General features: G+C 36.4%; 1 protein-coding gene across 1 annotated transcript; it reads right to left on the bottom strand.

Moving 5' to 3' along the window:
* Positions 1 to 5,471: 5,471 nt before the first annotated feature.
* On the bottom strand, positions 5,472 to 10,205 carry LOC111502928 (uncharacterized). The gene is made up of 2 exons (XM_023157113.2): positions 9,348 to 10,205; positions 5,472 to 6,195 (listed from the first exon to the last, which is right to left on the bottom strand). The coding sequence occupies exons 1-2, from the start codon at positions 10,137 to 10,139 to the stop codon at positions 5,746 to 5,748; spliced, it is 1,242 nt and encodes a 413-aa protein (XP_023012881.2). The 5' UTR covers positions 10,140 to 10,205; the 3' UTR covers positions 5,472 to 5,745.
* Positions 10,206 to 12,950: the final 2,745 nt, after the last annotated feature.

The raw sequence follows: 12,950 nt of genomic DNA, 5'->3' as shown, positions 1-12,950 counted from the left end.
GTGACGATTTTTAATATATATTTAACCCCGTAGGTATATACGCAATTGAATATTTCAATCCATTTTTCACTCAATGTACTCCAGTGATTCCCAAAGTGATCCAGATGGACCCCAAGGGGTCCACGAGAAACTCGACGGGGGTCTACGTTGGCGTAGCCAAAAAATGAGGATTCACAATTCGTAAGCGGGGATCCATTAGAATTTATCTGGTTTCGATAGTGAAGAACTAAAATGTTGGCTTTACTTAACCTATCAATGTAGGCAGATGATATTTTAAGAACCTCAGCGACTGCTTCATGTGAAAATTTGCAAATTCCATATTCAGTACAACCTGTCGAGACTTGCAAAGCGCCGCCGTCCACAACGCTTGTGCAACCTAACCTAACCTAACCTAACCTAATCTAACCTAACCTAACCTAACCTAACCTAACCAAACCTAACCTAACCTAATATAAATATTAAATAAGTACAAAAACCAACGATGAACGTTATTAATTTGTTTCCGGAATTTCGAAATGAAAAGTAAAGTAAAGTGAATCGATGTTAGTGTTTGCTAGTGTCGGAAAAAGTAAGTACTCATCTGCATATTTGTTATACATACTCGAAACTAGCACTACTGAGGAGCTGAAGGTGAAATTTAAAAGATGATAATAAACATTTTTGCTGCAGGCAGAAATACACAAAAAATATCCTGAACTGGGGAATTGCCAGAAAGACTTTGATAGCTTTTTTCTCGTCATATCTTGCCAAAAAAAGTTTTAGTTACAAACTTTTCAACAAAAAAGAGCAGATTGAATATCACAGAACAGAAAGATCGCGGTTATTGCTAACAAAACTAAAGCCAAATATCGATAAGTTGCTGTCAATCCATCAACAAGTATATCCCTCTCGTTGAAATTATAACTATTTTGTGATTGTCATTGTAGAGTAAAAGTTACGACTGAGTAATAGTGTATTACTTAAATATTTGAATAAATAACACAGGAACATACACTATTTTCCTTTTTATTTTCACCACACCAAATGGGGGGTTTTCTTAATAAAATAAATGAGAATATCTCGTGCTGTGAGTAGATGTCAAAAAAGTAAAGTTGGATGGAATCCCTTTTTGATTGACCCCTGTTTCCACATCTGTTTTACTCCGAAAAATGAAAATATATTGCATCAGTGGTGCTTCATCCTTAAAATACGAACTGTTGTGGGATATTATCTCACTTGAAATAAATTTTTTTGTTCAATGTTCAATCTTGTTTCGTTATTTCGGAGTTAATTTTGGTAGATCCGGAATCAACGATATAATCCTCAGACTTAATATCATCTCCTACAGGTAATAGTATCACTGTTCCAATAATTATCAATAATTGCTTCCATTGCTCTGTGACTTCACTAATGTTTTATCTGATAGAATAAATATTTTATCAATGCCAATGGGCTGTTTAACACTAAAGGATCAAGTGTATCACATACTTCATTCGTCAAAAACTCAGGTATCTGAGAGAAATAATTGTTCATTATGTCAAGGGCTAGAAGAGTTTTCATTGTCTCTTTATAAATATAATAATCCATTAACAATGCCTGATGTTTGCGATGTGTCTTAATTAACTGTTTTAATTAGGTTGATTGAAGCTAATAATATGTATTGTGTGGATTAACAATTCGAAGGCAAAAACAAGGACTTGTGATGTTATGAAAAAAATGAGTAACTGTGTACGTCAGTACATATGTATGTAAGTACTGGTACGTGACATAAAAATGTCACACGATGATTCAACTATGAGGTCAAGTGATATCTAAAATTTCGAACTTCAATTTGCTTGTGACATCAAAAAAGAATTCACAGCTAGAGTAACACAGAACTGAAAGTAGTACGATGAATTTTAAAGGTTTCCGGAACCGACGTCTGAAGCTACAATAAAATCATGCATCACATCAGAAGCTACATATGTTCTTGACGTTCCAAGAGTGTGAGTGAATTGTTTTGCTTGCTTAGATATAGATAAACTCCAAGAACTTCTAGTTTCGGTTCAAATCCAAACCTGATTCTTCAAATTGGCAAGTTTAACTTCATCGATTGCAAGGAAGCCTATAACGAACGTACTTCATCTCTTGTGAAGAATTCAAGGCATTTTGTCGAATCAATAGAGGCCATCGAAGTCACAGAGCAAGATCAATTAATCGGTTTCGACATGGAAAGCCTTTACACCAACGTTCCTGTTGAAGAAGCTCTTCAAATCATACAGAGGAAGCTAGGACCTAGAATAACTCAACTATAGAAGTGATCGTGGAGTTACTAAGATGATGTGTACGTGCTATTTCCAACTGAAGAACAAATTCTTTACGCAAGATGGGGAATTGCCAATGGGATAGCCATTTTCACCAGTTATATAGTTTGAAGAAGCCCACAGGAAGCCCCAAGTCTGGTTGAATCACGTTGACGACACCTTCATAATATGGAACCATGGGAATACAGAAGTGGACTTGTTTCTGAAGTACATCAAAAGCGTTAGACCTTCCGTCACTTCCACAATGGAGAAAGTAATACATAACGAATTACCATTCTTAGACGTATTGGTGAAGAGGATCTTCCCTGAATGGGAAACATATGTGTACCAAAAACCCTCTCATACGGGACAGGATCTAAAACACGAATCTAACCACTATCAATCTACCCAAAAAAAATTTAAGAATCAATAAGAAACTAGTCATCATCAAAAAAGATCTCCAGCGAAATAGTTTGTCCAAAGTGTTGGTGGAACAGACTTTGGCTAGATGACAGCAAGAGCCTCGCAAAGAAGAGAAGCCGTCACAACCAGTACTTGTACTTCCCAACATCAGGAGATGGCCAGAAAAGAAAAGAAGAATTGGGTCCAAGTACAACGCCAGAACCTATTTTAGATCCGGAAACGTCATCCGTAGCAAACTGATAAAAACCAAGCCACCAAACGCGGACTGCAATTCCAGGAATTGCATTTACCGTATACCCTATTAGTGTGACAAGCACTATATCTAAGAAACTAAGAGGCCACTGAAAGTCTACATTGTCGAGCACAAAAAAATACACAGCGTGGAATAACCAGCAAATTGAGACGAGCAGAGGATATTTGGACTCATTAACATAACATCAAGTGGTCCCTAGCTGAGATCATCCATAGAGAGGAACCATGGTTCAAGAGGAAGTTCAAAGACATTGCATATATGGTGTCCAACCACGTGTTCAGCCAAGCTAGCGTAGAGATACGTAACTTATGGAAACCTCTAATCAAGCGGAAACTCTCGCTAAACCGGTGAAGCGGAAAGAGGGAATAAGAACTAGATGAAAGCTCTTTATTGACCTATAGATAATCATCTCTCGGAGAAATAGTCCAGTCATCACTCGAAGATGATTGTGGATACTAACAATCGAAACGTCGTGAATTAACTTGGTCTAGAATCTTTTTTATTTTTCAATTCATTTTAAATATTGTGTATCTAGATTATCTCATTCGTTTCATTGTATTTTCATTTTACGTTTTATTGCTTTATATAATGAATATTTTAGCTATTTTGCTATTTTATTTGTTTTTTCATAGATTCTGAATCATAGTAGAATTATATTAGACAATGTTAATCAGAACTAAACTCACCATTAAACCACTTTCAAACGAGATCAAAAGTATTGATTTGTGCTATTTCCCTTGGGTCTCCCTTGAAAAATTTTGAATGGAAGTTATTCCTGGGATGCCAGGAGCTCTAGAATCGGCCCTGTGGAAGTTGCAGAGAATGAGAGAAAGTTATACCTTTCTGGATAGCTTTGTTTATCTTGAATGAGGTTGAGTTTTCCAACAATATCATAGATTGCTTCTTCGAGAAGTCCATGTTTACTTCAACTCAGGATTGTTCTTTGAGGATAGTTGAATTTAAAGTTCAGCTGAACACCACTGATGAGGTTCAATGTAGATTGGAACAGCACTGTCTGTTGTTGGTCTTCGAAAGCTTTGTTTTTGGTATCTGTTTTCATGGAGTGTTATGGTTCACCAATTTTGAGAGGCTCCTGAATTGGAGAGTGATTAACATCAGGCTTCTTTTAAGAAGATACTTGATACTTTTCTTATGGAAACAATAAACATGTAATTCCTCACACACGTAATTAAATATTATAAAAATCATCATGTATATCTCGATTATAATGTAGTTAGAACTACCCATCTTAGACATGAATTCAAAAATTCTATCCTTAGAAGATCGAAGAGAACTTAACATTTTGATGTTTTTATTTAAAATTATTAATAATAAAACTAATTCACCAACGTTACTTTCTTCACTACGATTTAATGTGCCTCCAAGGAGAATGCGCTCTTCTGTTACATTTAATATCCCTGCTTTACATAGAACTACTAGAGTACCTCTTGCAATCATGTGTCGACTAGCAAATTATTATAACACACTCTCATTAATTTAGATTGGTCAATAACTCAAAATATATTTAGAAACATTATAATCAAACAAATTATTAATTTATCATCATAATGTTAACTGATTATAATTACTACCTACTCAAATAATTTTTTTTATTTGTTGAATTGAAATTAATATTGTAAAAATCATAGTGTTAATGAATCGAAGAGGTGTTTTGTATTGAAGTGTATAATTTTTAAAATTCTTGCAAAGCGCTTTTGACTTTCGTCATCATCAGTGCTCACCTGAAAGTAAGTGATCTAATTGAAAAGGAAGTTTAGTGAAAATTGAAGTTGTAAAATTTTTTTTAATAATCTTTAAGGTTAAGAAATTTGGAAAAATTGTTAAAGATTACTTACTTGTCAGGCAACAGGAAGTATCAAATTAAGTACATTGCACATTTGTAATATTTGACTTATATAAAACAAAATACGCTTATAGCCAAGAAAATACATTTTTGGATTGAGGCCATTTGGTTCAGTCAAAGTATCATATGAAGAAGGACAACTTGAGACAGAATGTGTCGAGTGTCATGTTAAAATAATGGTACCAACTTGAGGAGTGATCCATTATGGATTTGATTAATTATGTAGAGGAAAAATATTGAATAAATTGTATTAGTAAAATGTGATTTATTAATAATTCATAATCCTTTTATGAAGGGGAAGGAAATCTCTGTTTAAGTTTACTTGAGTATTCAAACAATGATCATTATTGGAAAGTTCTTTAGAAATCTCCAACTCTTCAAACAAGTCAAGTCTAAGGAAATTTTTATTATCTATTTTATGTAATATTTGGAATTTCTAAAGTTGTGATTGTGAAATTTTATGTGGTGGCCACATAAAATACATATTCAGCTTTTATTCAGCTTTTCCAAATCTTTTCATAGTGTTAAGTTCAGTTTTACTTTTACTTTTTTTTTTCATGTTTATGTCTTGTAAATTGATATAAATTATTTGTAATATTATATATTTGTATATTTATCCATGTTATTAGACCATTAGGTCTGTTTGGATACAAATGAATAAATGCCTTCGTTAGGTCTAGAGTCGTTATATTCACAAAATGGGAGATTCAGTGAATACAAAAATATACTCAAAATGATGCTAATGAAAATATCCAATCTTTGAACTGAAAAACCTCAAATCACAATTCTTCGTATCAATTTTCAATGAGAAAAGTAGCGAATCCTTCGACATCTGCAATATTTGCGATCGTAGGTGTACAAATACCATTTAGATTGAAACCTCATCTTTAGAATATCGTATGTAACTATTTAGTGAATGAAAAGCCTATCCTCCTGTACGTTTCTCAAATATTCTTTTCTTGAAAATCAAAATAATGTGAAACAACTGCTTTCAACCTGTCATACACCAAAGCTTCCCCTCCCAATAATCCTAGTTTGAAAACATCCCCGAACTCTGCGCCCTCTTCACAGTCGTTGAGCGAAGGAGCTTTATCCTTGTCACAAAGAATAACTCTAAGTGCCGGTATCATGTGTATGAATCCATACAGGGAGTATTTTTTCCAGTGTATCTTCAAGTCAGCATATGGGAATACTTCTTCTGGGTCACTTCCCAAGTCAGTCAAATGAGCAGCGAAGGATTCGTAGTAGACTTGCAGTAACTCTTCGAAGGATTCCAGTTCCGTTTTGGAACAAACAGCATATATGAAGTACGAGAGATCAAAAACTGGAGATCTCAGGGATGAAAATTGCCAATCTAGAATTGATACACCCGAAGGGATGTTACAATCACCTCCCTGAAAATCAAAGGAGAATCATTACTCAGATGAATGAATACCCAACAAAAATACAAAAATCGGGTGATATATTTCTCAAAAGTAGCAACCAATTGAGTCTGTAAAAATTATTCGAAGTTTCCGGGTTTATTAGCCGTGGTCTGCAGGTTTTTACACTTTACGTTTCGTCTGCTACAGCGGCATACATTATCAAAAGCGATGTGGCAACAGTCAAAGTGATCCACCTTGCTGCAATGCGCAAACAAAAATGTCCTGGTAGTTTTATACTTATAATGGGACTACGAGTCGTAACGCCGACTGCTCTTCTACCTAATTGGTCCGAACTTTTCTCCAATTATTGGAAGAATATTCCTTCAATGAAGTGCCAGTATCCATGTCTTGTTGATGTTCAAGCTCTCTCTCTTACGGTTGAAATTATTCTTATGTTTAAGCCATAGAAAAAGCAAATCTACTAGTTGAATAATTTGCGTCCCACTCCACAGTTGATTCTCTGGGAAAGGCATCACCCACTATTTCCACACTAAAATCCACAATGCCGGTAATTACTTTTCGACAACGCCAACGTCTAGTCAGGTGAATTTTGCTCAATATCAACAAGCCGTCTGGCCCGGCATCGTATTCAAAAAGTGCGCAAATAAAACTCGGACCAATATTTTGCAGATTTTTCAACCAACACTAAACCGTTATTTCAACACCTCGACACGTGTTTCGATCACCAAGTGATCATCTTCAACACCAAACACCAACACCAAATCGTTATTTTAACACCTCGACACGTGTCGTGATCTCGTGATCGAAACACGTGTCGAAGTGTTAAAATATAGGTATGGTGCTGGGAAAAAACTCCAGTAATATTTATAGACCAGTTGTTTTGCTATCAGTGATATCAAAAATCATGGAGAAAGCCGTAAATCATCATATTCTTGAATATTTGGGAGGCTTCAACTCCTTGAGCGATCATCAATATGGCTTTCGGAAACAAAGATCAACAGGCGACTCTCTATCGTACGTCACCCATATTTGGAATAACGCAATTGAGAAACATGGAGAATCAAGAGCTGTTGCGCTTGATATTTCTAAGACCTTTGACCGTGTATGGTATGAGGGTTTGCTGGCCAAACTTCAATGCTATGACTTGTCCGATAATTTTTGTGTATGGCTCTCCAGCTTCCCAAAAGAACGTTCTCTGCAAGTGGCCATCGATGGATATCTCTCAACTACTTTTACCATCAACGCAAGTAAAAGTTTCAACAACTCATTGGAAAGAAACAAGAATCCAATATATTGCTTCGCTGAAAACAGCACACTTGTTCAAAGTGATGCCCATTAGATATTATACAGGCTTCGAAACGTCGAATCACTTCTCTCGTACAAGTCGCTCTTATAATATCAGGCGTAATATCACTGCACGCTAGTCGAATTTTCATTTTCAGATCATCCACATTCAAAGGGGGAGTAGTGAAAACAATATCTTTCAAATAACCCCATAGGAAAAAATCAAGCGGTGATAAATCTGGGGAACGAGCCGGCCACCGAATTGGACCCTTATTACCAATCCATCTATTTGGGTACGTTCTATCCAGATATTCAGTAACAATCTGTGAATTGTGAGGAGGAGCACCATCTTGTTGCCACCAAATTCCTTGTCGTTCTGCTATGGGAATATCTTCCATCAACTGGATCAAATCATTTTCTAGAAAATGTAAATATCGCAATCCATTGAGATTTTCATTGAAAAAGTAAGGTCCTATGATGCGGCCATTGAACAATCCACACCATACATTAATACCCCAAGTAGTTTGAAAATTACTTTCGCGGACCCAGTGGGGATTTTCTTGAGACCAATAGTGACTGTTATGTCGATTCACAACTCCATTATTGTGGAATCGCGATTCATCGCTCCACAAAATTTGACTGAATATGTTAGGACTTTCATGTAATATTACCTGAATACAAGCAATGAATTCAAGTTGTCGTTCAAAGTCCGTGGGTTTCAAACCTTGTATCAACTGAATTTTGAATGGGTAGTATTTATTTTCTTTCAGAATTCTCTGTATATTAGATTTACTCACACCGACTTCTTCTGCAACAGTACGGATAGAAACATGTGGATGAATAATAATATAAGCCAACACATTGATCTCTAAATCTTCAGTTCTAACAGATCTCGTATGATGACGATGCTTTATAGTAGAAGGAAATGAACCAGTTCGCAATTTTTCTACAACTCTCGAAAAAGTCATTCGTGACGGAATGGGTCGAATGGGTCTGTCTGGAAAACGTTCTTGGTATAAACGTTGTGCTTGACGGCAGTTTTTCTGACATTCCCCAAAAATTAATAACATATCAATGCAATCACTTGGACTAAACGCGAAAGGCATACTGGAATTTTCGCACAAAGAACACAGTTACTGTTTTGCAAAGAATCACTGAATCGAACTGACAAGTAGATACAATTCAACAACATTTGTTACTATGGCATCAACAAGCATAAGCTACTTGATGAAATTGTGCAATATAAAGCAATTCACCCTCAAGTTAGTCACATTCTCAAGAATTTCAATATTATATTCAACTGATATCGATATCGTATCGTAGAGGTGAGAATAATGGTTTGTATTCAGTAGTAGTCTAGTTCAATTTAATAAAAGATATAGACTGGATCCGTGTACGAGTAAATAAGTTTTTTTGAAACTTTATATTTAAGGAAAAGTGCAATAACTCAACAACTCCGTAACCGAATTTCAAAAACCAAACATGAAATGATATCAGAATTCAACGTAGCATCTGAATATGTAATGATATACAGGGCGTTCTATTTTAAAAAATGGAATTTTGGTCTGTAGCACCTACACCAAACACCCTATATATTTATCAAAATATAGCTCTCATGAACTACTAAAACTTTTGTATGAAAATTTTTTGTGTATCTCCTTCAACAAACCAGATATTACCTGTCACATAAAATGTGGGACACCCGGTATATACAATTAAAATCCTCGCTTCGTATTTCAGTTATAATGAAACACGCAATTCAAAAAGAAATATCAGAAACAAGGCTAGTCCAGAAGATTCCCGAAAATTGCCTGATTTACGTATTCGTTGAGATCCATATTTGCGAATGAAAGCGTTAAGACAACAACAGTACTCACCTCATATTTGAATAGAAAATTATTACACCAGCAATCCCCATGCGATATAACAGATTGAGGTTCAATATACATCGCTCTGAGTACTTCCTTCACCATTGTACTACATCCTTTCCCCAATAGTTTCCTGAGTTTTTCGTGTATATCCGAATCGCCATTCTTCTCGAACATTTCCAAGGCAAGTGCAAACGAATCATCGTAAACATTGCCGATGTTAGAAGATTCGAATAATGTTGAATTTGGATCTCCTAGTTTCGAAACCAAATCATCAAAGGTTTTGGCGTATTGCTGTCTCAGCGCAAAAGAAACCGCGTGTAATATTCCATATCGTTGTAGAACGGCCTTGCAATGCGCTAGATTCATGGGTTTTTTCCTGTCGTATTGCTGGTACCCCTTCATTCTCAGGTTTTCCAAAACTAGGACTTCCATACTTCCAGAAGAGGAGGAGTAGAGGCATCTGGGAGTACAGTCGAACAGCTCCGTGGCCTTTTTGGCGCGTTGGAACTTCAAGAAAGCGGGAAAAACCGTTTGGTACATGTATATTTCGTTTTCGAATATCTCGTCTATCGGCATGGCTTTCCTTAGGTGGTTGTTGTTTTTGGCATGCTTCACCACCAAATGCAAACTTGTTGGCTCGTTGTCCTTAGTAGTGCCCTTAGTTTCCACGAACACTATGTCGCTCATGTAGCCTTGATCATTCTCAGTACCTCCGGTTATGTCGATTGAATAGTTCTTCAAGTTTTCTTCGGCTACAGATTTCCCAACCCAACAGACGATTTGGTCACGCATAGCCATGTTTGGAATAATTTAATACGACTGACTGTGGTTTATTGCTGTTATCAAAGCATATTTATTATTCTACTCATATCCACTTATCACTCAACTAAACATTTGATGATCGGTAAGTGAATTAATGAATATAATTTGTTCTTACAGGGTTGGATTGTCGCATTTTCAAATATATTTGTCTCTTTTGTAGGATTCGGTTGAATGTTTGTGGTTACTAATATAGATAGATAGATAGATAAATACTACATGGATCAATAAGTCCCGAGACTAACCCAGAGATGGCGCTCTTAGTAAACCAGTAACCACGTCTTTCTAGAGTACTAACCTTTGCTTGAAACGTGTCGAAATTTTAAGTCGATCGGACCAGAAACAGCTGAGTTATCGAGGTTAGAGTAAAGTCGTTTTGTAGTTTGTTTAAAAAATGGAAAAAACCGAGTTTCGTGTTCTGATAAAACATTGTTTTTTAATGGGTAAAAACACCGTGCAAGCGAAAGAATGGATTGAAAAATGTTACCCGGACTCTTGTCCATCAAAAGCAACGATTTGTCGGTGGTTTGCCGAGTTTAAACGTGGTCGTACCGACACAAATGACGCAGAACGCTCGGGTAGACCTGTGGAAGCTGTTACACCGGAAAATGTGAGTGAAGTGACAAAAATTGTAATGAAAGATCGTAAAGTGAAGCTCCGTGAGATTGCTGAGATGACACAGATATCATATGGAAGTGTATTTACTATCCTTCATGAAAAATTGAACATGAAAAAGGTTTTTTCTAAGTGGGTGCCGCGATTGCTTTCGATGGAACAAAAACAGCAACGAGTCGATGATTCAGAAAGCTGTTTATCGCTATTTACTCGCAACAAAAAAGATTTCTTGCGTCGTTACGTGACCATGGACGAAACATGGATACATCACTACACTCCAGAGTCAAAGCGGCAGTCATCTGAGTGGCGCACAGCTGGCGAAAACCGTCCGAAACGTCCGAAAACGCAGCAGTCAGCTGGCAAAGTGATGGCGTCAGTTTTTTGGGATGCGCATGGCGTGATTTTCATTGACTACCTCGAAAAAGGTAAATCGATCAACAGTGATTATTATATTGACTTACTGGTACGTTTGAAGGAGGAAATCGCAAAAAAACGACCGCACATGCAGAGAAAAAAAATCCTTTTTCACCAAGACAATGCACCTTGCCACAGGTCGATGAAAACAATGGCAAAATTAAACGAATTGGGCTTTGATCTGCTTCCCCACCCCCCATACTCACCAGATTTAGCCCCCAGTGACTACTGGCTCTTTGCTGATCTTAAAAAAATGCTCCAGGGAAAAAGATTTGGCTCAAATGAGGAGGTCATCGCTGAAACTGAAACTTATTTTGAAGCGAAAGATACATTTTTTTATAAACATGGTATTGAAAAATTGGAAAAGCGTTGGAACCATTGTATCACCCTAAAAGGAGATTATGTTGATGAATAAAAAAAAATTTTGTAAAAAAAATGTTGTTTTCATTGTTAGTCTCGGGACTTATTGATCCATGTGTTAGATAGATAGAAAAAAACGAAGAACTTTCAATAAACACTGCAAACAGAGCACTGTTGCTAGTGGCAGACTGTATGGAAAGTAGACTTCTCAGTTTAGCTGAAGAAAAAACCGAAGCAGCATTGCTCACTAAAAGGAGAAAACTGGCACCAATAACTTTTGATCTGCAAGGCCCAGAGATAGTACTGAGCAAAGCTGATAACTATCTTGGGGTATGGCTTGAAACGAAGCTCTACCTTTGCCGAACACGTTCTTCAAAGTATCCTGAAGTCAGAAAGAACAGTTTTTGCGCTGGCCAGTCTGATGCCCAATGTTGGTTTTCCAAGGTCTTCCAAGAGAAAGATTTCGTCTGGAGTAGTACACTCCCCGTCCCAGTCCCAGACTGGAATTCCACCAATAGAGCTCCAAGTCCTCGAGAGAAAAGAGAAATATGCAGGCATTTCAAAGGGAATCGCAAGAGAAAATTTGATGGAGTTGATTGAGAGTTGGTTGAATCGAACCTACGGAGAGGTGGACTATCACCTCACCCAGGCACTGGTACATAGTACCTTCAATGCAATCTTCTTTCTTTCCTAAACTATTCAAAGGTGTGATGAAATACAGGGTGTTCCATTTAAAAAACACAACTTTAATATGTCCTTTTATGTTCCACCCTGTAGACTTCAAAATAAATTTGCTCTGCAGCATTGATCAATATACATATAATGAAATGGAGAAATTCCCGAAAAAACCCATGGTTTGGTTTACATCGATCGTGCCGTATGGAATCCTCCACCCTGTATATCTATGAAGAAATATTTTATCAGATTACAACAATTATATTAATAAAAAAGAGCAAGGGTTAGATACTCAGACAATTTGAAACACGGTGTATTACATAGAAGATTGGGGAAAATTCCAGAATATACTTTCAAAACTGAAAATGCAACTATAGCCCTAATTAGAAATTTTTAGTAAATTTTTCGAATATTTCCTGAAGTTCAGCATTTTTTTTCAACAAATTGTCATTTCGAATCAAGGAACTAACTGTTCAAAAAAGTATGAGCTGTTACGAATAATATAAACGACAAAAAAGTGTTTTACTATAAATCTAAACTTGGTGACAGCTTATGAGGCTGCCAATCATATAATTTTGTCACAACCAATGAAGAATGTACCTAGGAATGAAAGGTCCATTTCTGAAAAAATTAAAAATTGAAACCCTGTTAGGAATCACACGTTGAAAGGCTAGACCTCGTTAATCCTTAGCTCGCACAAGTTTCGACTTCTGAGGGTTGTCGTGC

This window comes from Leptinotarsa decemlineata, unplaced genomic scaffold (assembly GCF_025532065.1).
Source record: "Leptinotarsa decemlineata unplaced genomic scaffold, Ldec_3_MD MMD2_tig00026307_RagTag_RagTag, whole genome shotgun sequence".
Taxonomy (NCBI): domain Eukaryota; kingdom Metazoa; phylum Arthropoda; class Insecta; order Coleoptera; family Chrysomelidae; genus Leptinotarsa; species Leptinotarsa decemlineata.
The sequence above is the reverse complement of the archived record's forward strand: the minus strand, read 5'-3'. Positions and strand labels throughout refer to the sequence as shown.